This window comes from Heliangelus exortis, chromosome 1, assembly GCF_036169615.1.
Source record: "Heliangelus exortis chromosome 1, bHelExo1.hap1, whole genome shotgun sequence".
In the NCBI taxonomy this organism is placed as follows: domain Eukaryota; kingdom Metazoa; phylum Chordata; class Aves; order Apodiformes; family Trochilidae; genus Heliangelus; species Heliangelus exortis.
In genome coordinates this window covers 108,198,063-108,223,365 of record NC_092422.1, presented here as the reverse complement: position 1 = coordinate 108,223,365, position 25,303 = coordinate 108,198,063, and the positions used below count along the sequence as shown (strand labels likewise).

The following is a 25,303-nucleotide window of genomic DNA, read 5'->3' as shown; positions in this document are numbered from 1 at the left end:
TTACAGGATCATGGTTCTGTAAGTTATGTACACCAATAAAAACACATTAGTAGACATTCACGTTAGTCTTCGAGTGCATAATAACATGACCAACATCAAAGAATATACAGTTGATTTTCAGGCACTTAAAGATGAAATCTGGTGCCATGTCACTAGTAGTAGCAAGTTGTACTTGCTAGTTTAATGCTGAAGCAAGTTTCCAGCACTTTACTCTAGATACCCTAGAGAAGATTATACCAAACTGATCAAAAGCACTGTGCATTAATTTCTAAAATATAGGAGACTTGATTAAAATAGGAGATGAGGCAAATGTAACATAGCACCTGCCTTGTTTTCAGAAATTAATACTAAGCCCATTTTACTGTAACTGAATAAGTTCTCGGTGCAACTGACTCTTTAAATAACTGAAGTGCCCTTGAAACTATGCAGGATTGGTAAGGGACTTTGAAACAATGAGAATGTTGTTCACACTACAATAATTTAGATTACTCTTTGGAGGGAACTTTGGATGTTAGGAGTACAGAAAATAAGACTGTAGTAAGCTTTAGGTCAAACTGCTAACCACCTTAATACCTGAGTAGATGCTATCTAGTAATGGTGAACATTACACTGCTGCACTGTAGCAGAGCAATTTAGTGAGCTTATTTTTCTATCTTAGCTGCTTTTAACTGTCTAAAACTTGGTGAAAACAGTGAAATGTAGAAAAGAACAGGCAAAGCTGATATTTTTAAAATCAAATTTAATTATGAAACTGCCAAATTTATGAAGTTAGTGTTTCTGAACAGTCCTGATAGGTAGCTGTAGGGCTTTTTAATTGCTAGAAAAAATATTAAGTTGAAATGTATTGTAGGATTGGAATGCAAGCTGAGCAAAAAATGCTTTTGGTCCTAATATACATTGTCAAATGTATATTTTTAATAAGTTCTGTTGCATTCCTAACCTTTAAGCTAGTAGTTTTGAAGTTGCATAGGGAAATACAAGAGTAGTACTTGACAGGGACTAGGTGATGTATTCACCAGGTTTTAGTTATAGGAAATTATATATCTTTGTATGGACAGGAAATTCTATAATGGTGTTTCATGCTGAGGACTTTATTGATACTGGCCATGAGGCACAAATTTCTTCACTATTTTTGACTTGTTTGGTGATACGAAGTTAAACTTAGGTTGTCCAGCAAGAGCATTTAATTCTTCTCATGGAGTTCAGAGGTAATCGAGTGTTGAAGTTCCTGATTTAGTGCTGCAGCAACAGGTTTTCCATAACAGGCTGTCAGCTTGGCAGGTTAAGCACTTGATCCTGTAATATATATTTACTCAGCTTAATTGAGTTTAGCTTAATTTTCTTGGCTCTGTGTACCCTTCCCTTCATACTGTTTACTGAGGCAACCCCTTCTTTCATTGGCAAGAGAGAGTGGTTATCTACAAGATTTGGATTCAGATAGGAACATAATTGCTTTTCCTGACATCTTTTAACATGACTGCTTTTTGAAGAGAACACTTTTCTGTTAAACATAAAGCTGACCTTTGTCAGCCAGCAACCCTGGCAATTCTAGGAAGATGTGACTTGTAAGTACAGTCACCTCCTTGAAGAGTGGGCATTTTCAGGCTTAACTTAGCAAAGGCTGATCATAGGTTTGGCTTTTGTTTTTTCACCTCTTTTCTGAGCTTTCTGAATACAGCCTGTATTGGGTTTGCATACCAAGGTTTGGAGTGGGGGTGCTACAGGGGTGACTTCTGTGAGAAAATGCTGGGAACTTCTGTACTCAAATAGATCTCGTACCAGCAGGCTGCAAGACAGACCCACTGTGGGACAAGGCCACGCAGTGGTCATAATGACACTGTGGTAACACTTGAGGGAGAAAAAACCAAAGTTGGGTAACTGTAGCCTAAGGTAGGAGGTGAGGATATCTGAGAGAAGCAACTCTGCAGACACCAAGATCTGTGAAGGAGAGGAGGAGGTGCTCCAGATGCCAGAGCAGACATTTTCCTGGAGCATGTGAAGACTATGGAGACGCAGGCTCTACCCCTGCAGCCCATGGAAGCCCAAGGTGCACAAGCAGTCTACTTGCAGCCTGTGGAGGACCCCTTGCCTGAGCAGGTGAATGTATCCAAAGGGAGGATGTAACCCTGCAGAGAGCCTGGGCTGGAGCAGTCCCCTGGCAGGACCTGTAGACTTACAGAGATAGAAGCCTGCACTGGAACATGTTTGCTGGCAAGACTTGGAACTCCATGGGGCTTGCTGAAGCATTCTGTTCCTGAAGGACTGCACTGTGTAGAAATGACCCATGCTGGAGCAATTTGTGAAGAACTGCAGCCTGTGGAAAGGACTTGCATTGGAGAAGTTAGTGGAGGACAGTTTACTGTGGCAGGGTCCCAGTGCTGGAGCAGGGGAAGAGTGTGATGAGGAAGGAGTATGGGAGACATGATGAAGCGGCTGCAACTCGTGTTCCATGTTCCTCTGCACAACTGAGGTGAAAGAAGGTAGAGATACCAGGAGTGAAGTTGAACCCAGCGTGATGGGAAGGGTGTTGGGAAGGAAGATTTTGCTTTTCTCATTACCTTGTTCTCATTTGCTTGCTAATAAATTGATTTCCTTAAGGTGAGTCTGTTCTGCCCATGTTGGTAATTGCTGAGTGACCTCCATGTCCTTTTGTTGACCCATGAGCCTTTATTCTTATTTTTCTCCCCCTATCCAACTAAGAGAGTGATGGAGCAGCTTCATAAGCTCTTAGTGTCCTGTCAGGGTCAACACACCACACAGATTAATTTTATAAAACATGTATTGGGAGGGATATTGATGAGCTGCTTTATTCTGCTATGTAGAAAAAGGGATCTCAGGATATTCTAACTGCTGACTTGCTTGCCTTCTGGTGTAATAGGCTTTAAACTTTCAATGTTGTTGCTTTCTGGATTTGGAGTTAGCATTTGAGATGTAAGGAACTCTAGAATTCCTGATATTAATGTTGTTTTCTATTTGGGAAACTTGATTGGTGTAGGAAAATAAAAAAAGTTCTGGGTCACATCAGAAGTTAACCTCACATGTTCCTAGTTGTAATTGGCCTTATAAACAAGCAGGGTTGACTTCAGTTTTGTCTGTCTTAAACAATAAAGGGTGCTGACACAAGTCAACAGTAGAAGTATTCCTGGTTATGTATTCTACAAATACATATAAAAGATGCTGAATTGGTACTGCATTTGCTGTGTATTTGAGATGAATACATTAACCAGTGCTTGCAGATAATGCAGCTGGACTGCCTACCAACTACTTTGGATGATACAAACTTTGAAGGAAAAACTTTTAATAAAAAGCACTATTAATATATTAATAGTACATTCTAACTGCCACTGTGTTACTTCACATATGATCGTTAAACTTAACAGGGTGAAAAGACTACATAATTGTGAATGTATATTTTATATTGTGGGTGTGGAGGATGAGAACTGAGTTTTCAATACTAGAGGGATGTAGATGAACGATTACAAAACCATTTAAGAAAAGATGTATATAGCCTGGAAGGAGATACTGCTGGTGCTATCTGAAATTGTTTTAAGCTAACAAATCTCATGCCTAAAGCAAATGTGTTTTCAAGGAAGAGGTTTTAACTTCTTGATCTATGGATTTTTGGGACATGGGAACACTGGTAAACATGGGTTCTTTAACCTCTTCTACTTTGTTAAATTATTAAACTCACTTTAAAACAGTTTTTACTAAAATCATACTCTGAATTTCTCTTGTTCATTTTGGTAGTGCATCTTCCTTGTTCAGTTTCCTGTCTTCTGTCAAATTAATTTCATTTATGTATAGCTCCCTAACAAAATCACCACTTCTAGATAGTCAAGAAATATAATTATATACTTTGAAAATCTACGTACAACTTATTATGTCAAGCTTAAAACATTGCATTCAGGAGTGAGATGTAGTCTGAAGTATGATTTCTAGATCATGACAAATGTGGCAATTCTGTCAAGCATGAAGGCATTGTATGACCATCTTTGAGTAGCAAGGATAAAAGTCATGTAGTCAAAAGTCAAATACCTAGAAGCTTGACAAATCTCCAAGTCTGTCTATCTTACTTCTTGTGGTGGTAAATTTAGGGTGCCTCTCTAATAGAGTAGTAGTAGTTCTGTGAATCTTGCTTATGGACATCTAACTGAATAACAAGGCATATTGAGCTGTCCATGTAATATTCTCTCTGAAAAATTCAAGCTATAATGTGTTTAATGCTTCTTATTTTACTGACTTTAAAACTACCTTGTACTGGGTGAGGCAAAAAGATCTTTTTATTCAATGTGGCACAGAAATAGAAGCTGGAGTTGCATGTAACATAGTGATTGACTGAGATAATCTCAGGAGGCTTTCTCTGTGTCATCAGCCCATCATTTTGCAACCTTTTCTTCAATACAGATTTGTATATTTCCAGTAGACCCAAAGAACAAAAGAAAAAGCTGAGTGCTGGAGAAGCTTGGTATCTAGCAATTGCTTATTTACTTGCATAACATGACATTAAATTGGTTGATATTTTATATATTAAAGAATGAATATGAGAATTTCTTTGTTCATGAGGGATCAAATAGTTTTTAGGGTGAATGCATAGCAATCATTTTTACTTCAGATGTTTCTGGTTTTTATTTTAAAATCCTGAAAGCTCCTTGCTCAACATAAGTGTTATTTTAAGATTAATACATGCCATTTTTAACTTTGCTTCTTAAACTAATCTCAAGGTGAAACTGAGTTATATTAAATGCAACAAAAGTTTTTGGAGAGAATAGCTTTAAAACAAGTAGTTCATGTGCTTCTGACTGAGCACAAAACTCAGTTTTTCATTCTTATGCTCAGTGTTCTGAACAATTTCTGAAGTGTGACTTCAATGTGGAATAGTTAATTCTGGCATAATCCATTTGATTTGATATTATTAATTGTGTGCTGGAAAGATAGAGCACTCCTTGGGCTTTTCGTAATATCTTCCATGGGGGAGGTCAATAATCAAACATGAACGGTGAACATCTAACCAAAAAGCCTGCATCTTCTTACTCTGAGGAGGGCAGAATATCTACTTAAAGTTGATTTTAATTTTATTTTCTCCCCATAATTCCTATCCTGTTGCAGCATAGCTCAAAACTGCATGTAATTCAGCCAGTTCAAAGCCCGTGGAAAGTCTAAGACTTTTTGTAGTGCCATGAACATGAGAATGAAAAACTAACCTTTTAGAACATACCCATCAACTTTGCTTTCTTATAAACCCTTAACTGATTTAGCTTGCATTGACATTCTGTGCCTTTTCTGTGTCTTGTCTACTTCTTTGCTCTTTCCATTAGATCCTCCTACTACTACCACTCGACTGCCCACGATTCCCTGGCATCCTTCGACTGATGGCACCACAGGTTTAGCAACAGAACCTAGAATAATAAATTTCCCAACATCAACCTTGCCAGCAATGCAGGAAGACACTTGGGGTACCGTCATCGGTAGTGCGGTGGGTGGGGCTCTCTTCCTGATACTTGTCAGTGTCCTTGTTGGAATTATCTGCTATAGGAGAAGACGGACGTTCCGTGGTGACTACTTTGCTAAGAACTACATTCCACCATCAGATATGCAAAAAGAGTCTCAAATAGATGTCCTTCAGTCAGATGATGTGGATTCTTACCCTGACAGTGTAAAAAAAGAAATAAAGCATCCAATGAACAGTTTAATATCTAAAGATTATTTAGTAGAAGACCCTGAAAAACCAGAGTGGAACAATATAGACAATATTAACAGGTACCAGGAACGTTATGAAAGACCAATGGATTATTATGAAGGTGGAACATTGGGAATGAAGTATATGGGTGGTGACTGTTATGATGACAATGAAGAAGACTTTGTTTCTCACATAGATGGCTCGGTAATATCTCGGAGGGAGTGGTATGTGTAGTAACCACTGAAAGCTAAATCTGTACCTACAGTTCATTTCATTGGTAATCACTTTCAGATTGTTTATACTTACACAAGAAGAGGAATAAACTTTTTGAAACTGATTTTTTTTTGAAGGTTTTTATATTGTGACTTGACAAATGGAAATACTGAATTTGGGGAAATGTATCTGAGCTGCTTTTTTCCCCCAATGCTGTACTACTGTTTAAGATTTGAGTTTTAGTGCAGAGTGCTTATATTGGTCCATTTCAGAGGTAAAAAAGGCTAAATTTAAAGTTGCCATTCAGAATTGTTTCAGGAAAAATGACTATCTTAGCTCTCTGATGTAAAAAGACGTTTACCTAAGGCAGTGAGCAAACAGAATATCTTGGGGCATTTACTTGGCAGATTAAGTGAATTAATGCAAGCTAGATACCATCCATGGTAAACTTAATGCTTCTGTATAGCAAATACTTTACCAATTCAAATGAGTTACAGCAGAATAAAAGCTTTATTTTTAGTTTTTTCTGCACAAAAATGAATACCTCTTAGCATTTTAATGAGCCTTCTTGTAACTATGTACTTAAAAGAAGTCATTGCACTGAAAGTAACTTATAAGATTTTGAGAAATAACTGTGTAAACAGGTCAAAGTCTTGTCTTTGAATAAGATTGAAAACTATTTTTTATAGTAATGGATTTCTAAAGCTTACACTAGTGTGTGCATATATACATATAGCGAGGTATTTTTGTTAGGCCCATGACAGGAGGTCAAAACTTACTGATGAATACAAGGCTCTTTTTGCAAGTACACAGGGTACAATTTTAGAGACCCATTTCCGAAGCTTTGTAGGAATCTTACCATTGAATAGGAAAGCTGGAGAATTGGACACAACTAGGAAGAAAACTCTTAATAAGTATGTAAGCTGGAGGCTAATGCAAACTTGCATATTTTCCCAGGTGCCAATAACCATTAAGCATGCTAAGAGGTGTCAAAGCATTTACTAGAATTTTTATGGCAAGAAGTTAAAACAGCGGTTTTACGCTGCTTCTGAATAAGTTACAATACTTGCTTTGAAGAGAGTAACTGGAGTTTCAGATTATAAGTATGGGAGTGCACACCTGCATTGCTTCTTCATATTGTGAAAACTCTCCCTGGTGGTGCAATTTACAGAATCTATGAACTGGAGTTGAGAAATCGTGCAGTCTCTCTTGCAGTTTTCCCTGCAAATGATCCATATTGATATAACAACGTGGCTATGTTGTCTAAAACGACGTTGTACACAGGATATCTTGACACCTGAAGTAGTTCTACTTTGTCTTGAGCAGGTTCACCAAAATAATTCTGCTGATTATGTAGGGGGAGGAATGAAGTAGCTTCATATGACTTAAGAGAACAATGACAAACTCATAACTAGAATGGTAAATCCTCTGAAGTGCAATTTGTAAAATATTTAGCTCAAGAAAATGAAGCTGATAAGGCTGTTAGTATTTGAAACCTGAAATGGGGAAGATCTCTGCTGCCTTTTGAAACAGGCTGCATAATTATGGCTGCTTCATGAGCATTCATGCTGGAAGTTCTTTTCTATGCTCGTGATTTTCAGTAGCTTTCAACATTAGAGCTTCACAAAAGTAGTTGCATTGAGCTTTGTAGACAAGACACTGTGATTGCATATGACTGCATGTCTTTAAAAAAAAAAAAAAAAAAAGAAAAAAAAAAAATTAAGACAGTGGCTTTATTTGAAATTCAAATGGAAAAGCACCCCTAAACAACTCTGAAGTTCCTTTGGATTAGTGGAGTACTGATACATGACTGACCAAAGTCTGAAGAACAATTGCAAATGAGGTTGTGTGTATCTATAGTTAGAGTGTAAACACTAAGGAAGGAGTTAAATTTCTAGCAGAAGGTTATAATCCAAATTATTCTGGAATAGAGAGCTCATACCTCTCTTCAAATAAAAATACTTGATATATCATCTTTAAAAGATGGTGTTACTTGGAAATAAATATAACCATAAACCTGTTCTCCACATGGGATATCTTGCTTTTGTCTCTGTGGATTTTTTGTTTTGATTTTTAGAAAAATATATATATTTAATTCCTATTGGTTAAGAAGTTGAAATGTTTTGAAGTTGATAATAGAGATAGGTCTTATGTGTGTTGCAATGTTTTGTACATTCTGTCTGCTGTAAAAAGAATTGATTGTAAGTACAAATGGCTGTTGTGTGAATAAAATTTTTGTTAACATTCTGGAACATAGGTAGTGTTCAAAAATGTTTGACAGAAATTCTTAAAATTGAACATGAAAAATCATAATAAAACCAGAGGCTGTGTAGAAGGAATGGAAGTTTGTAAGCTTTTTAGGATGGACTTCTTAGCATTCTTCTCTTGGAAGACCCTAAGTTTATAAAACCAAGTGTCTTTAGGAACTGTTTTTAAAAAATATGACCTTTGAGAATGTTAAGTAGGATTAGGTGCTGTCCAAATAATTGCACTTTAAGCACAGAAGTTAGATTTAATGAAATTACATTTTAATCATTAAATTTACTTTAATTGAGATTAATTAAAATCAGCTGATACACTGTCTAGGATTCACATTCTTTTTTGAAAAAAAATTTTTTTGTTGTTGTTGTGATTATCAGTTGCAGTAGTTCTGCTCTATTTCTTGAGTGAATTGATTCCCATCTATTTCTGAACAACTGGTGGTTAAAATGCTTGTAGCTGGCACCATGTATCTTGGGTGTTCTCTGGCTTGGTCAGGGTGCCACAGCAGTCTGGATTTCTGGTCATTCCTCTGGTTAGACTTGAGTTTTTGTGCCTAAATTAAGTGAGCTCTATGGTAATTGCACTTCAGTTCTTGTATGTTGGTACACTTGCTGGGATACCTATATTTTTCCTGGTGTTCAGAGGTAAACGGATGGCTGTCATAGTCTCTTCCAAAATGGGATTAAATGACAGAACTTGCAATGAAAGTATAATTTAAAATGCTTCAACATTTTACCAGAACTTACCAGAAAGTGGAGTTAGTACAGTGTGAAATGATCAAGAAATTCTTCTGGGGAAGTTGTAAGCACAAGATGAAATGTCTTCATTAATATCTGCAACATTCATACGTAAAACTAGAGTACATAATGAAAACTAAATTGAAACCAATTAAAATGCAATGGTTAAGCATGCTTTCCACTGCTTTGTCTGCCCATTCTTCAGGAGAAAATAGAACTATGGTTCTTAGGTGTATTCACTGGTGTCTGACCAACAAATGGAGCTTATGTCAAGAAAGCTGATCTGTAACAAAACAATGATCACATAAGGTGATATGTGATACTGGTATTTTGGAGTAATTTAGCTTTCTCCAAGTTGCTTATCGTTTGGTTGGAAGGAGCCTTTAAAGGTCCAACTGCCTTGTAATATTAGGGACATCTTCAATTAAATGAGGTTCCTCAGAGCTCTGTCCAAGCTGACCTTGATTGTTTCCAGCAATGGGGTGTTACCACCTCTCAGGACAACTGGTTCCAGTGTTTCATCAGCCTCATTGTATAAAAGATCTTCCTAATAGCTTGTCTAGGTCTACCCTCTCAGTTTAAAACCATAAGCACTTGCCCTATTACAAAGTATGTCCCCATCTTTCTTACAGGCCCCCTTTAAGTACTGACAGGCTGCAATAAGGTCTCCCTGAAGCCTTCCCTTCTTTAGGCTGAAGAATGTCAGCTCTGTCTTTCTTCAGAGGAGGGGGGTATTCCATCCCTCTTGGTTGTAGTCTTTCTCTGGAGGTGTTCTAGCAGGCACATGTCTCCTGGGGTGAAGACCCCAGAAAATGGACACAGCTGGGGTCTTACCAAAGCAGAGCAGCAAAATTCCATTCCAGGAATTTTAATTCACACTTATTTTGATACAGCCCAAGGTATGGCTGGCATTTTCCAGAAGTGAGTGTGCAGTGCTGGCTCGTGTCTAACTTCTCCTCCACCAGCACCATCAAGTCCTTCTCGTCAGGGCTGTTCTCAATACCTTCATCCCCTATCCTGAATTAATACTGAGGATTGCCCTCACCCAGGTGTAGGACCTTGCACTTGGCCTTGTTGAACCTCATAGTATTTTCATGGGCCCACCACAAGCTCGTTCATGTCCCTCTGGATGGCATCCCTTTTCTCTCATGTGTCAGCCACATTACTCATCTTGGTATTACCTGCCAACTTGGCAAGGGTACACACCGTCCCACTCTTTATATAAAACACATTGCATAATTTGGGATTTTTGACTTACGAGTAGAATATGTAGCTGAAGAGGCTCCTAAAATTCCCTCTGGCAAGCGAGTAAATAAAGGATATCTGTGTAAATAAAGGATTATTGGAAAGGAAAATAGTTGAAGTAAGCTGCATTAGTCTTATGTTACAGGTACAGAGTTGTTAATTTTAAATTTTGTTTCCTTTCTAATTCAGTAGTCAGTGTAGCTCAGAGCACTGTGTATGTATGCTATCTATATTTTACAGGTAAAGGTTTTAGTAAGGTTATTGTGAATTATTCCAGTTGCACAACTTCTTGATGAGCAAGTTGCAAGTTTGAAACACAGAGGTTGATGATACTGTATTGAAGTACAATAGCAGTTCTCACAGTTTTGAGATTTAAAACACTGAATTCTGAATACAGTGAAATGGGTGACCTTTAAAGATAACAAGTGTGTTGACTCCGTATGAGAGTTGTTAAACATCATTTTTGACAATGCTGAGGTCAAAAGAAAAATGCTTTTCTCAAAAAATAAATTAAAACACCACTTCTTTTACCCCCAAGTTGAAATAATTTTCATAAAAATGCTTTCTCATAGTTTGTAGTATGAAGTCTTGGACATGATAGTCTTAGGAGGTGGTTTGATAAGTAGAAGCAAAGTATTAGTGAGTGCTTATGTTCATTGCTCCTAGTAGTATTTTCTTCCCTCTGATTTTAAGTTTCCCTTTTTCCTTTCTACAAACTGCAGTGGCTTTAAAGAGAGATTTCAAATAAAGTTACACTTGTCTAGCTTTTTGAATTAACACCTTATTTGCTCTTGTAAGTGCAAAGCATGTGTTCTGTAACTTCATCTTGCCTTGAAATCAAAACCAAAAGCATGCAGCTAGTATTTATTAAAAATAGTCAACTAAGTTTTTGAAATTATATTATGACTCTTGAGGTCTCTTAGTTCAACCAGGTTTTTTTAATTGGGTGACTGGACCCAAGACTGCAAGAATGGGAGTGCAGAGCAAAGCTTTCTCTTTGGTCATAGAAGGAAGAAGTCTTTCTCAGAGAAACACTGAAATAGCTTGTCTGAGTATTGAAAATATGTTACCTTCTCAAAGGTGTAATCTGTGCTATCACATTGCAGATGTGCCATTTAAGCAGACATCTTCTGTTGCTGTAGCAGGGGCTGTGATTGGAGCAGTCCTTGCTCTTTTTATCATAACCATCTTTGTGACAGTGCTGCTGACCCCAAGGAAAAAAAGGCCATCCTATCTTGACAAAGTGTGAGTATGTGTTGAGTTCGGTTTTTTGGTTTTTTAATTGAAAGCACTGTACAGAAAGCACTTGTTTTATACAGGAATTTAAATGTCTTGAGTTTCAGTAGGAGCTCTTCAGCTGTCATAAATTCAGAGCTGTATTTTCAGGGTAGAAAAATACTTGCTTTTCTGAGTGAGAAATGAGGCAGCTAAGAATTACTTCAGAGGCAATGTAATTCTTGATCTCTTCAGAGATCAAGATTTTTTTGAGAGAAAGCTGTTCATTGGTTGAACTGGAGGACAGGGCAGAGGGCCATCTTGAATGATGCCATAGACTACTAGGTTATAATGTAGGTGTAACGTGGAAGCAAACTGACCATGCTTTGCAGAAGTGAAGCTTCACAAAGATTTATCCTGCTAGATTTGTAAAATCAAGCAAGCACACACAGACGTGTGCTTAGAAATTATTGACCTTGTGTGCCTTCTGGAACATTAGTTATTTTCTCAATTCTTTGGTTCAGGTGTATGGTTGACATTTTTAAGCATTCACTATGGTCAAATGAAAACAAGCAAACGTTTGATTGTAAGGCTCTCTCAAAGATTTTTCAAAGAAAAGCTGTAGTAGTAAATGTTGCTCAAGCTGGATTTCATCAGCCAGAAATTGACAGATGCCAGTAGTCCTTAATCCTAGTTAGAGTGTGTAGGGGTAGTTCAGTCTACTTAACATATTATAGGACAAGTAATATATGATAGGCAGTGCTTTTCTACAAAAAATGCGTGGCTGAATTATTGCTTGTGGTGGATATGTTAACACAACAATATTGCATATGTGTGACATTGCTGGCTGAAAGTTCTCACTTGAATGATGAGTTTTGGATGATTTGCTAAAAAAATAATATCTTGCTGACCGTTCAGTTGGACTTCATGAGCATGGCATGTCGTATTTCATTCTTTACTACAGGATTGATCTTCCACCTACTCACAAACCATCATCATGTGAAGAAAGAGCATTCCCTGTGCCACAGAAAGAAGCTATGCTTCAGGTAAGTGGCTGTATACTCTTAAATTGAGGTAGAAAAAGTGTTAGCTTTATTATGTTAATTTGGTCTGACTTTGCTTTCCTGGTAATGCAGAAAGACTTTTGTTGGTTCACAACACAGAGGTTTCTCTTACATCCCAACGTCATTCTTAAAGGTCAGGAAACTGGTAGTTCCTGTTGTATCTATTAGTGTTTGACAGACTCTGCTCCTCTTAAAGTATGAAAAGGTATAGTTGAAATTTTTGGGTGGTAAAACAATCAGCCCATGGGGGAACAACTTGGTAAAGTAAACAAGTTACATCAGTGCTCCTGTCTTTACTAGTAACAGCTGTTATTCTTTTAAGCTGTTAAGAGAGGATTGGTGGGGCTATATTTGAATTTTGACTTTGGTGTAGCTAATTTAAGTTTTGTTTCTTAGTAGAGATCACAAAATCATCATTAAATGCTAACAATCATGTATTTAATTTAATTTTTCTTTTAATCTTTTTTCTTGAATTTATCTGCAATAAAAGACTGATGCAGTAACAAGTACTTGGATTTTCAATAATTTTCAGGAGGTAGCTTCATGTGATCTAAAGTAAGGCTGTCCAAGCAAGATGGCAATAGGCAACAAAGTTCAATACTAGCACTTAGTATTTTTGAGGGTGTAGTTTGATGTAAAAGGAGCACAGAGATGATATGGTGTAAGCTAATTCTAGCAGATGAGACTGTTAATGAGTAAGGAGCATGGAAGGATAGGGGGAGCCCTTCTTAGCTACCACGTCCTTGCACTGGATTGGGCTCTTAGTGAAATACCAGGTTAATCCAGGGAGACTTCTCTTCCACTAAGCAACACAGAAGAGACCTGTTTATGGGAGACAGCTTTGGTTAACAGCATTGGTTATTACACTTCATATAATAAACCAGTCTGTTCGTGAAAAATGTGTCCTGGCTGTAGCCACCAAAGTGTGATATATAATAAAACAGTCAATCAGATTCCTTGATTTCTGCTTACACTGAAGAAATCTTTAATCAGTTAACCAGTATTAGTGAGAAATACATAGTAATTGTTCTTAATGGAATTTTTGTTCCGTATTCAGTATTTGTATAAATAATGTGATTCTAAACACTGATGTGCTGAATTATAAGCAATGTAGTTCAGGTAATCATTCATTTATAGCATATACTGTTTTTCCAAAACTGGTGCACCTTAAGGACCTACAGAAACCTTTTTTTCTGATAGATGGTTGCTCTAGGAAGGAGATCTTCAATGAATTTCCATGGAGTTATTAACACTGAAAATATTCTTGTAGATTTTCTTAATGTGACTACTGGTTACTAAAGCTCACCAAATACAAGTTGCCAAGAAAAGCTTTCTTCTTTCTCATAAAAGTAAAGCATTAAAAGAATTTTGTCTATTACAGGTATGACATCAGGTAATACTTGCTAATGTTGCTGAATGTAGCAAAAAACTATACTGAGATCTAGTTCTTTTTCAGTCTAGATGTTAACTCTCTTAAATCTAAAAATAATGGATGTTGGTTTAACATTGTTAGTGTACCTGTTCTTTTTCTCTTCCGTGAAACTCCAAAACTAAAAAGAGCAAAGCTGGAGGCTCAGCCTTCCTATCTGATATTACCTAAAATCTTCTGCTTCAGCTAAAAGAAATGGGCATCAAAATACTGGCTGTAGCCAAGAAGTGCTCAGTTGCATTGCTTTGGTGTAATAAGCAGGTGCTTGCATAACTGTAAAGAAGTAAAAGCAGCAAGTTTGCAGCCTCTCACTGTGTCTTGTCCTGATTGACTGACAGTCTGTACTGGCCATGTAATTTATGTTCCAAATGTTGTTTGAACTGGATTGTGTAGCCATGAATGAGAAGCATGCTGGGGAGCCTTTCTAGGTAGTTCAGATGTAAGCTTCTGGCTATATTGAAAAGAGCTGCGAGTCAAATGTCACTGCATTGTCAACAGCAATAGATGATCAAATTCAATCTGAGTGGAAATGATAGGCTGCATGAAAGTGCATAGTAAGGCTAAAGGAAAATCAACTTCAGCTTGAATGATGCCTTCTGCGTACTCAGAAAAATAGGATTGAAAGTGAATTTAAGCTGTTTGCTAAGCTGGTGTGTTGTTATACGTAATGTGCAAATTTTTCAATTTAACAATCTGTATAGTTATTGTTCAAATCATATACATTTGGGGTTTTTTTTGGATCTTACCATATTCCATATGCAAATAAATAAGTAGAAATTTTCCTGTTTGTGTCCCAGCAGTCAACATTTAACTATATTTTACCCATATCCAAGTAGATGGGTGTTGGTGTTAAAATGAAAGGGGATGTTGTAGACAGTTGGTAATACTGGATAGCCAAAGCCTTTCATAGTTACTCCTTCAGACTTGGAATCTTTAAGAATACTTCTAGTATATACTGCCATTTGTTTGCTAATGTTAAATGTATGTAAAATATTCAGTATCTGAGTACTCATAATAATTTCTCTGTGCTGGTATTTGCAGATACCAATTTATGTATCCATGTGAATTGAGAACAGGTTCACTTATTGCCCAAGAGTGAGGCAGAAGTCCAGTATGTAGGAATATTAAGTGGAACGTAGAAAAAACAGCATTGTAGATAGTTTTTATTTACTAGGAAAACTCTAAGTTCATCTTTATCACCTTTTTTTAGCAGCAAAGCTACTGCTTTTGTCTGGGTGTTTTTTTAATAATCATTGTCATGGAAACACTTCTGTTACTCTGAACTACTTTTTTGCATTTAATGTGAATGAAAAGTGAGCAGCTTCAAGGTTATGTCCTTGGTGAGAGAGGGAATCTCCACTTGGCAACTGAGTTTTAAGGCTGATCAAGAGGAAACAGAGCAATGGAAGAATTCCAGTGGCTTAAAAAATCCCTCTGATGCATAATATTTGTAAAAAGACTGGGAGAGAGGGCACTAACTCAGGCAAGCCTTTGAATCATAAGTTGCAAAAAATATATTGCTAAGAAGCAAAATTCTTTATTTGGCTACAAACGTGACTGAGATGTGGGCAGTCTGTGACACTGAAAGAAGTAAAGTTATGCCCGGCTTGACAGGTGCTCTTGAAGGAAAGAGGAAAGGTGTTGTTTTGTATAATGCAGTGCATGAGTGTCTAGAGCTCCTGAAATATTCAGAAATGAATAGAGGGGTTTTTTTGTACCAACAGAAATATAAGTGAAAATATGAAATGCAGCCCAGTAGAAGCTAGACTTGAGAAGACTGACTTTGAGCTGTGAACTTGAAAGAATACCTCCAGTATTCAGCCAAGCAACTCTGTAAAATGCTAAAACTCTTTAAGAGCAATATTTGTTTTCCTATTCAAAACAGGAAGGGAGATGGTGAAATTGTATTAGCACAGTTAAAAACATCTAACACCATTTACTGAATGGCAGTGTTTCTGGATCAGATTTGAAAAGATCACCCACAGTGTTCTTAAACCTAGCAGAAAATTGATTCATTTATAGATTATGGCTCTCTTACACTCTTCTAGTTCTTTTCCTAATAGTCTTAATACAGCAGGTGAGACTGTCTCTTCCTTGATGAAAAAGGAATCATGATCATTACAATTTGCCTCAGACTGAAGAGCTTTCGGGCAAACAAGATTGAATGGAAAGAAGCACAAAATGTGTATAGAAAAACTCATCTGTATTGATAATGGATCTTACAGCGGGGAAAAAAGCAACAACTCTGTTAACGAGATAGGGACTAGAATGAGGCACAACCTTTTTATTGGTGGAGGCTGTTATAATGGGATTTCTAAGCTGAAAGTTATAAAAAAATGTAAGATGATGGAGAGCTAATTGTCTTAGGCTTTTAAAGGAGTGTCTGAGAAGCAACATGTTTAGAGTGAAGCCCAATGCTTTTATGAAGCTCTACAAAATAACAAGGTAAGACAATACAAACTATTTTAAATGTCAGGGCCCAGATATACTGTGTCTCTTTGCATCGAAGAACTAGCTCGCCACCCATTTTCTCTGGCAGAACCTGATGATTTTGGTTCTATGACGTGCTCCCTGGCACTAAAAGGTATAATTCCTTTCTGTAGCAAAGAGAAACTGTTGTATTTTCATGCCATGTGAAATTATTTCCTTTGTCCCTGGTTTTAATTGACTGGTGGAATTTTCTGTTCTGGTTGCCAATGTTTGTCTAAATCCACAACTGGCAGAAATTCTTAAACAGTTTCTCTGCTCATAGAACATTAGCCTTTGGTGTTGATATGGAGATTCTTGTTCCCCATGTGTGCTTTGACTCCTTGTGAGGTGAATTCATGCTCTTCACTCAGGTATGAGAGCTTGGTTTCCTGGTAAGCATAAATCACATTCTCAGAATTGGTCTGCAGATTGTGCTCTAGGACTTGAGAGGCAAAAGCAATACTTTAAGGGCAGAGAAAAAAAATATGAAATTCAAATTACAAGACAGAAAACATCACAAAAGTTGGGAAAATAGACCTGTGAAGACAGTGGAGAAGAAGTGCTGGAGGAGTGAAAAAGTAGAAAACATGTTTTTATAATGCATTTCGCAATTCATCTGCAGGCCATGTTAAATGCTTAAGAGCACAAAATCTTTTCAAGACTTGAGCTAAAATAAGCTCAATTTGGAGACGTAAAAAGTTAAGAGGGAGGAGAAGAAAAGAACAAAGCATTACTGAGATTGGGTTCTTTTCAAAAACATGTCTGCATAACCACTGCAAATGTTACCTATTGGTATGAATGAATACTTGTGGAGTGGTGATGGGGTTTCTGCTGTAAGACTGTGGTACTCTATTGCTACCACTGTGAAGCTTTTGGAAAGAAAAAATTACAAAACAAACAAATATGCAGTTGTGCAAAAGCTGTTGGGGTAGCCTATTGTTATCCTATACTCTTAGCTAAGAATGTGACATAGAGGGAAGAACTTTAGGAGTCATGATGTCGTAGAACAAGCTGTAATTCTCAGGTAGCATTGCTTGACATGATTAAAAATGGCTTTTCTTTAACTCAGGCACTTGGTGATTAACTGCATGTTCAGAAATAGCTTGTTTCACTAACAATTACTACATTATAATGGTGACCAAAAAAAAAAAAAATACTTTGGAAGGAAGGAAGGTTTTGATTGTTCTACATTAAGTAACTGACATAATAATAAATATATTATATAGCTCTGTCTCATCTAAAAATGGAGGTGTTATATTAACAGTTTTGAGTAAACTACTCATGTAGAATTTATTGTTAATAAAGTTAAGCTGATTTTTAGGGACAGAATTATCATCCAAAATTTATGCCAGTGTATCTGAAGTGGAACCTATTATTTAGTAAGTTTTATTTTTATTTATATTCATTTTGAATGAGACTTTAAATTATTAGGTGATGTAAAATTCATAATACCACAAAATTTTAAGTAACAAATTTAAAAAGTGACTGGGATCAAAACTAGCCTGCCTGACAATGAGCTGGCTCAATTGTAGGAAGGTTTTCTACTCACGAGCAAGTGTTTTTAGGTGCACTAAATCTTCCCTGGGAAAAATACTTTTACTTGCAGTGATGAAACTGTATAGTTGTAGTATTTTTTTCTTTTTTGAAAACAAAGGTTAAAATGGGAAAAAAAGTTGAAAGAGTGCAACATTTAGATACTCTATACCACTTGCAATAATTTCAACCCTAAATGCTGGAAAAATAACTGAGTTCCTTGGTATTTGAAAATGTGGATGCAGTTGAGCTTTTTATCATGTGCAGAGTATTTATTAGACAGAGCGCAAAAAAAAAAAAGGGGCAAGGAAGCATTTTTTTTCCTGAAATGGTAGTACTTTGTTTCCCAGTTATAATCAAATTAGAGGTAAGTATATAAACAAACACAATTACAGGTTGTGTGTTATTTAATGGTTTTGTAATTATGCTAATTTAGTTCTAGATTTGCCCTTTGGACTTTCTGGAAGGTTCTCGTATTGTCTGACCTCTTGAGGACGGAGTGCTCTGCTCTTTTTTTGTGCTTTAGTGGTTTTTTAGAGGAAAATTGGTGTGGCAGTTCCAGTCCTAGATTTTTCTTCTTAGTCCAGCTTCTCATTTTGCATGTTCAAGATGTATATATAAGCTGATCAGTGTTGTTAATTGCTTGGAAATATTCAGGAACTTCTTGAATGCAGGCAGGTGTTGAAAACTGACCTCTGTCTTAAGTTGGTAAAGTTATATCTATTCTCACTCTGAGTAGATTTATTATGAACTGTACACCATGTAGCCTGTGTTATATTCTGATATGAACCCTATTACCAAAATGAACTATCCTTGATGTGATGGTTCTTTGCCAACCTTGGTGAATTGATTTGTCTCCATGCTGTTGCTGTTAATGCAGTAGTGCAATTGTCTCTTTTGAGACAATTAAAAGTACCATATGTTCATCCAGTCTTTGTCTTCTGTTTTGTCTGTTAAAATTAATCTGTTAAGATTATATCTGTCCATAAAGCTTCAAGTCATCACTCTGATACTTCTTTGCCAGTGACTACATTACCTCAAGGTACAGGTTAGTTCTCTTTGGTTATACTTGACCCTGTTATTTTCATCTGCTGTGGTCTTATTTCAGCTTTCTGCCTATTTGGTTACCTTGAGGTTGCTGATGGCAAACCAGTGGTAAAGCTCTAAATTTGGCTAGTGACAGACTGGAGCTACAAGCAGTATAAAGCTGCAGAGTTTTCTGTTTTCCAAATAAATGTGATATAATAGATACAAATAAATTATTGAAGGCTTCTTATACTTACCCAAGATTTATTTAGTTGTATATTGCTATGAAGAAAACTCCTTTTACTTACCTTCTTCACACACATAAATAGGAATTACTTGCTTTCCAGAAGTCATACTATCTTCTCCCAAGAAATCCCAGAGGTTGCTAAAAGGTTAATTCTTTGTTTAGAGAGATAACAGAGAGGAGAATGGGTTGGAGGTCATGAGCATTACAGAGTAAGTCTGGGAGGGAAGCAACTTCTTAGTCAAGAGGTGCTGTTAGTGAATCATGAGTCAAGCAATAGAAGTGCTAAATACTACTGGGGAGAGACCTGTCCAAAATCTAGATGCCTCCTTTCTACCATTGGATCAGTGTGGTGAATTAGCATCTATTCTTGTCTTCCAGCAGGTACTGATTTTAGCAGTATTCTGCCTTTTGGATGAAATTCCCACTTTAAGCACTGAGAGTGTCAGAATATATGCAGGGCAGTTTAAGATGTTTAGTCATGATTGGTACATGAGTAGTGACTGAAGAAAACAACTGGCCATTCTGAAAGAAATATTGAAGGACATGATGCTTTTCCTACCAAAAGAAGGAATGTCACAAAGAACAGAAATCTATTTGCTCTTCTTTGGCTAAGACAAATCCACAAAAATAAAACAAGCAACAAACCCAAAAAAATAAACCAAAAAAAAAAACTTGCCGAAATGAGATTTTGATGTTGGTTATTGCTAAAGCTGGCTAGTAGAAGAACAGCTGAGATACTAGGCTGCTTGGGAAAAAAATCTGTTGGCCAAACTGCTCTATAATAGCATTTCCAAAGAGTGTTCAGGCAGTACACAGGAATGGGTGTTTCTACTTCAACTCAATGCCTGGATAAACTTTGGCAGAAATTCCTTTCTGCTGTATTTTTCTAGCATACTTTCAAGAGCACAGTAAGTGTGCTGATTTATGTAATAGTAGTGCTGGTTTTCCAACAACAGAATCTACCAATATACATGACTTCCTCTGGATGTACATGTTAACCATAATATTGCTCAGTATAGATTCTTCTTTAGGTGTGTACAGGGAGCAAGACTTGCATCTGGTATGATTTCTTAAAGTTAAAATATTTCAGCCTAGCTAGTTATGAAGCATTTGTGTAAGTCAATATGGTTTTGGTTGCCATTAATATGTAACACATATACTAAATAAGCCTCAACCGTGGTCTCCTTAAGATATCAGGAATACTAATATTGACCAACTGTTTTAGAAGTAAGAGAATTGACAAGACAGAGAAGCTTTTTAAAATATTATCTGTCTAGAAGTTGTCTTCGCTCTTTAACCCTTAAAAGATGTACACAGTGTAGATATTACTCCTGTCCCTTAGAATTTTTATGTACTTGTAATTTTATTGATATGCTTTTGTTCTCTCAAATTAAGGACACTTCTGTCAGGCCAAAGCATATTCACACTGGTGGGAATGTTGATGTTTGCTATTTGTGTCCAGGCTGAATGCATTAGCTCATAAAACTGTCACAAAGCTCCAGTTTATACAGGAATAGTTTTGTTAGGATGTATAAGAAGTATAGGTAGGGTAGAGAGCAATGATCTGCTACCTGAGACCCTCTGTTTTTATTACGGAGTTTCTGGGAGACCTGACTGAAGAGTTAAGTGACACACCTCAAATGCTTTGATCACTAGATCACTGTCAGCATCAAGACTTTTTTTCTTTTTTTTTTTTTTTTTCCTGTATCTGTGTGGTGCTAATGAGTTTTGAAACTTACTGTTAAGCAGTCTGTAAAACTATATTGATCTTCATGGGGCTGCTTTTTGGGTACCAACAAAAGGCAAATCATTGAATAAAATGCAACTGAGAAAAAGAAGCATGTCATTCCTTCTGCTCTCAGTAGTATACAGTTAAATTCCTTTTCAGTTAAGTACTTCTGTGTAATATCAGATTTGGCATTTATCCATATGATGCTTGTGAAAACTTCATACTGAGTAAGTGATTTGGGATTTTATGGTGTTTTTTTTTTAACCTATGGCTTATCTAAAATCTGTCATGCTAAAACAAAGAAAGCTTTTAATATTTCTCAAATATGCTTATTCTTAAAGAAAAAAAGTGTAAGTATCTTTTTAAATAACACTTCTTAAAGTGACAAGAGTGTCTTTTCTTCTGCCAGATATCAGCTTGTAAGAAATGTTCTAAATGGTGGTCAGTTCAAACACTTGACAAGGCAGTGTGTTTTGTGATGACAAGCAGTTTTGTAGAAACTAAACCTGTTCTGCAGTGTTGAATTGTGACTTGTTTCTGCTTTAACTTTTCTTCTTTCAGAAAGAACATTTTGCTTTACAAAACCAGTACAGAGAGAAAGATGCTGGAAACTTGCAGCACATGGTAAATAATAAAATGGCTTGAATTTCTTACTGAAACTTAAGTTTCATCACGTTCCTTAAAATAACCTTGAGAGGATGCTCTTCATGAAGAGCACAGTATTTGTCCATCCTAGTCAATAACTGCTGGATGTGTAGGTTTACTATCTGTGAAGTAGAAAGAGTAGTATCATTTCAGGGTCCTGTATTTCCTGGATAGTTTTGCTGACTCATTTAAATACATAAACACTAGAGCTTTGAAGTTCTAGCTGAATAAAATAAAGTACAGGAGTGCTGACAGACTTCTTCATAGTTTGTGTTTTACTTTTTAGGTTCATTAAGCCTTAGAATCTAACTTCCTTTGAAACGAAAGTTTGAGGTTAACTCTGAGTAGTTACTAACACTTCTGTCATACGTGTATTAGAGGTTAGAATTTTTATGTTCATGTTTTGTGATTCATAGCACTGTTTCAGAGATCAGGCATGCACCTCTTATTTTGCTTAAAGTTTTAACAAGAATAGGAACTGCATATTCTGTACCTGAACCATGAAACTCACTAGTACTTGTGTGTGTTTAGAAAGCTGTGAATGGAAGGCAACTTACTTGTGAGGCTGAAGAGCTGCAGGAACAAGAAGGCCTTCAACATATGTATCCTGTTTATCAGCAAACATACTACAAAAACTGGAGCAGCAGTTACCTACAGAACTCAGAACGTGGAAGAGTCTACATCAATCCAAGGGAGCATTATGTATGATTCTGTACCCAGATGCCTTAACTGTAAAAAAATACATGTTTTTTTGTACCTTTTAATTGTATGACCAGTGTGTCTTGTTGGCTTTTGTCTCTAAATTAGGCATATTCTTTTCAGTGGGAAGAAATTGCATGGACAATTTTATGTAGGTAAACCCTATGGAATTTGAGACTTAACTTGCTTCTAGTCCTTGATGTGTGTTTGTAGTTATATCAACCTGCCAAAAGAGGAGAGCCACTTAGAGAGTATTGACCTTCATAGTTTTAAGCTGTTTCCATGGTTATTTCTGGGAGCATTCTCTCCCTGAGTCAGTATTTTACAATAACCTTGTCTACGTAAATGTGATCAAGACAACTGAATACCTGGTGACACAAACAGTCTTGGGTTGAGAGTAATTTTTCTGCATCATAGAAAACTTCTGATGATCATCATTTTGACTGGCCTTAGCTATTGATTTCTCAACTAGCTCTACCTCTTCCAGTCAAATGAGCAACTAGACTACCTCTCAAATACTGACTTGCTGTTTGATAACATATGTTGTGTGTCTTCCCACCTTGTTAAAACAAGTGAATCAATTTCCTTACATCAGAACCTTTTTGGTTTATATTGATCTTCCTTGGTTGTAGTTTCCTGTACCTGCTGGTTTTAGTTTCATTGTTGCTCTGTATTAAACATAGTTACAGAAAGTAGATGACTGGACAGACAAAACTTCCTGAAAGTGTTTTACTTGTAGCTGCATCTTGCCTACAAATTGCTATTTACCCATTTTTTCAAGTATGACTTCCATGTTAACTGTTGTAGAATTTATCTTGCTTGGTAATAAATGCAGTTCGCATACTTTGGTTTCTTCTCAGTTCGCAATAAAACTGAGTATCATGAATTCTTATGTGTTAGCAAGACAAGGAAAGCTTCAGTAGACTTCAAGAAGTTTTCAGCACTGTACCAGTGCATGAAGTAACTAGAGAACATTACCAGTGCTCACAGTATTCCACATGGAATTTTATGAGCATATGGTAATGGTTGAAAAATGTGCTCAGGATCTTTAGAAAAAGAAGTTTTCCTTTGGAGTGAAAAAGAAATATTTAGCAAGTAAAGAAAAAAATTTTGTGTAATATGTATTAGTGCTGAAATGATCTCACAGGACAATCTTAAAATATTTTAAGACAGCAGGAAATAAGGCAAATTAAAATTTGCTAGAGAACCTTGAGCAACTTACATGTATTCTGCACATATTAAGTACAGTCAGATGGCCTTAAGACAAAATGTTGAGAATGGTTGTGTGATACTGAACTAGTTATTGATACAAAATTAAACATTACTTTTCTGATACCAGTGTTTTCTCTGCAGCTGATTGGATTTTTCAGAGGGAAGAGTCATAGTTGTAGAAGCAATAGAATTGAGAGGTAGTAAAGTTAAGTGTGCTGCAGGCAGGATGCTGTTATAAAACCAATATTCAACCTGCATTCATCTCCATCATGGTAAAACTTAATGAGAATCCTGTCCACAGTAGGGCTAGTTAAATGTTTCTGGGTTGTTACAAGTAGCAGCTAGAAGATCATGCCTTAGGTGCCCATGTTCTGGACACTGTACAAGTAGACATTTACTGTTCTCTTGCATGGCAGCTTTGTTGTATGATGTGGATGATGTTGACAGCTGAAGGAATGGTAAAGAAAAAGGTTGAAGCAAACCTGTTTCTTGAGAGCTTCCAATGAACTACTGTCAACTTGCTTTTCTCTTTTCTCTGAGCACATTCATGTAAACTGAGTAACTGTTTTCAACTTGAAAGCCTTCTGCTGTATTTGAGACCTAAAGAAGAACTCGTGTGCCCCAAAAATGTGTTTTCCAATAATGTCAGTTTAAACAGCTACCTCTTACCAAGTGTTGTCTCACCTACCCTTATGTTACTGGCAATTCCAAAAAACATCTACTACCAGAATATGAAAATAAAACAGTGTCTTGGCCAAGTATTAAGTAAGTAAGAAAGAACATTGAGATGAGCTATACTACTTGAAATAATTTGATCATTATCAATGAACAAAATTTCCTACTAGAAAATATTTCGATATACATTATAGGATGGTTTGAAAGAGTGTTACTATGATAATGTTTCCACTACATTCATTTGCACATCGTGAAATTGAGTAGGTAATCATTTGAGTTCCTATTATTTTGGCAGGTGATGTAAAAAACAATTGTATTGGGTTCAGACCTACTGCTTTCTATTTGCAGATGCATTTTTATTTGAAAAATTGAAACTTAGGGGCAAGTAGAGAGGAAGGAAGAACATGATCAACAAAGCTATAATTGCTATTTTGAATTTGTGAAAATAGCTTAAAAAAGTAATGCAACTGTATTGCTCAAGTTATGTATGGACAGACTACAGAAGGCTTGAATTGCAAACTGTCCATCAGCGTATGGTTTGCCCTAAAATCACTAGAGAAATATATTATCATGTGTATTACCTGTGAGAACTTGTTTCTTTGTAATCTGTTCAGGGACATCTATTGTGTTAGGTTTTTGAAATGTTGCTTGTAGTCTTAAGTGTTGCTGGGTTTGGGAGAAGGGGATTTGACACAGAGTGCTCTGAAGAGAACAGAAAAATGCTGGTTAGGATTTTCCACAGAAAGGATTGCACATATAGAAGTAAATTTGTTCTGCTTTTTTAAGATGTAGAAAATGTTCTTCTTTTTATTTTTGTACATTTTCAAATGTTTGTATTTGTATTTTGATTTGAATAAAAACATTCAAAATAGAAACTTTTAACCTGTTGTTTAGAGTTAATATTGCTGTGCTTTTTCTCTTGTTCTATATGCAGAGCATGTGGCTTTTTTCCTAAGAATGCAGCTTTTGAACATCTGTGGGATTGTATGCTGAAGTGAGACATCCTTTCATCATTAGTTTTTTTATTTAACACGGGATATATCATACTTTGAAAATCCAGCACTTAGGTAAACTGAACACCCAAAATAATTGTTGAGAGTAGAAATGGAAGGAAAAAGTAGTAGTTCACATCTCTAGCTCTGATAAATTTAAATTGTCCTCTGAGCAAGTATCTTTAAATTCTATATTTAGTCTAATTAGTGAAGATACAAGATCAAGTGTTTGCT

The 25,303-nt window shown here is 36.4% G+C and overlaps 1 protein-coding gene across 2 annotated transcripts in view; it reads left to right on the top strand.

Annotated features, from left to right (window-relative positions):
• NECTIN3 (nectin cell adhesion molecule 3) overlaps nt 1-24,959 on the top strand; it is a 62,162-nt gene extending 37,203 nt beyond the window's left edge. Inside the window, exons 6-9 of one of the 2 annotated variants that reach the window (XM_071757499.1) lie at nt 11,241-11,379; nt 12,314-12,395; nt 21,408-21,470; nt 22,023-24,959. In XM_071757499.1, coding sequence (XP_071613600.1) covers nt 11,241-11,379; nt 12,314-12,395; nt 21,408-21,470; nt 22,023-22,199 — 461 coding nt within the window. In that variant the 3' untranslated portion in view covers nt 22,200-24,959. Of the gene's footprint in view, nt 1-5,315; nt 8,230-11,240; nt 11,380-12,313; nt 12,396-21,407; nt 21,471-22,022 lie in introns of those variants that run through there. The other variant, XM_071757502.1, reaches the window with a different exon arrangement.
• The last annotated feature ends 344 nt before the right edge of the window (nt 24,960-25,303 follow it).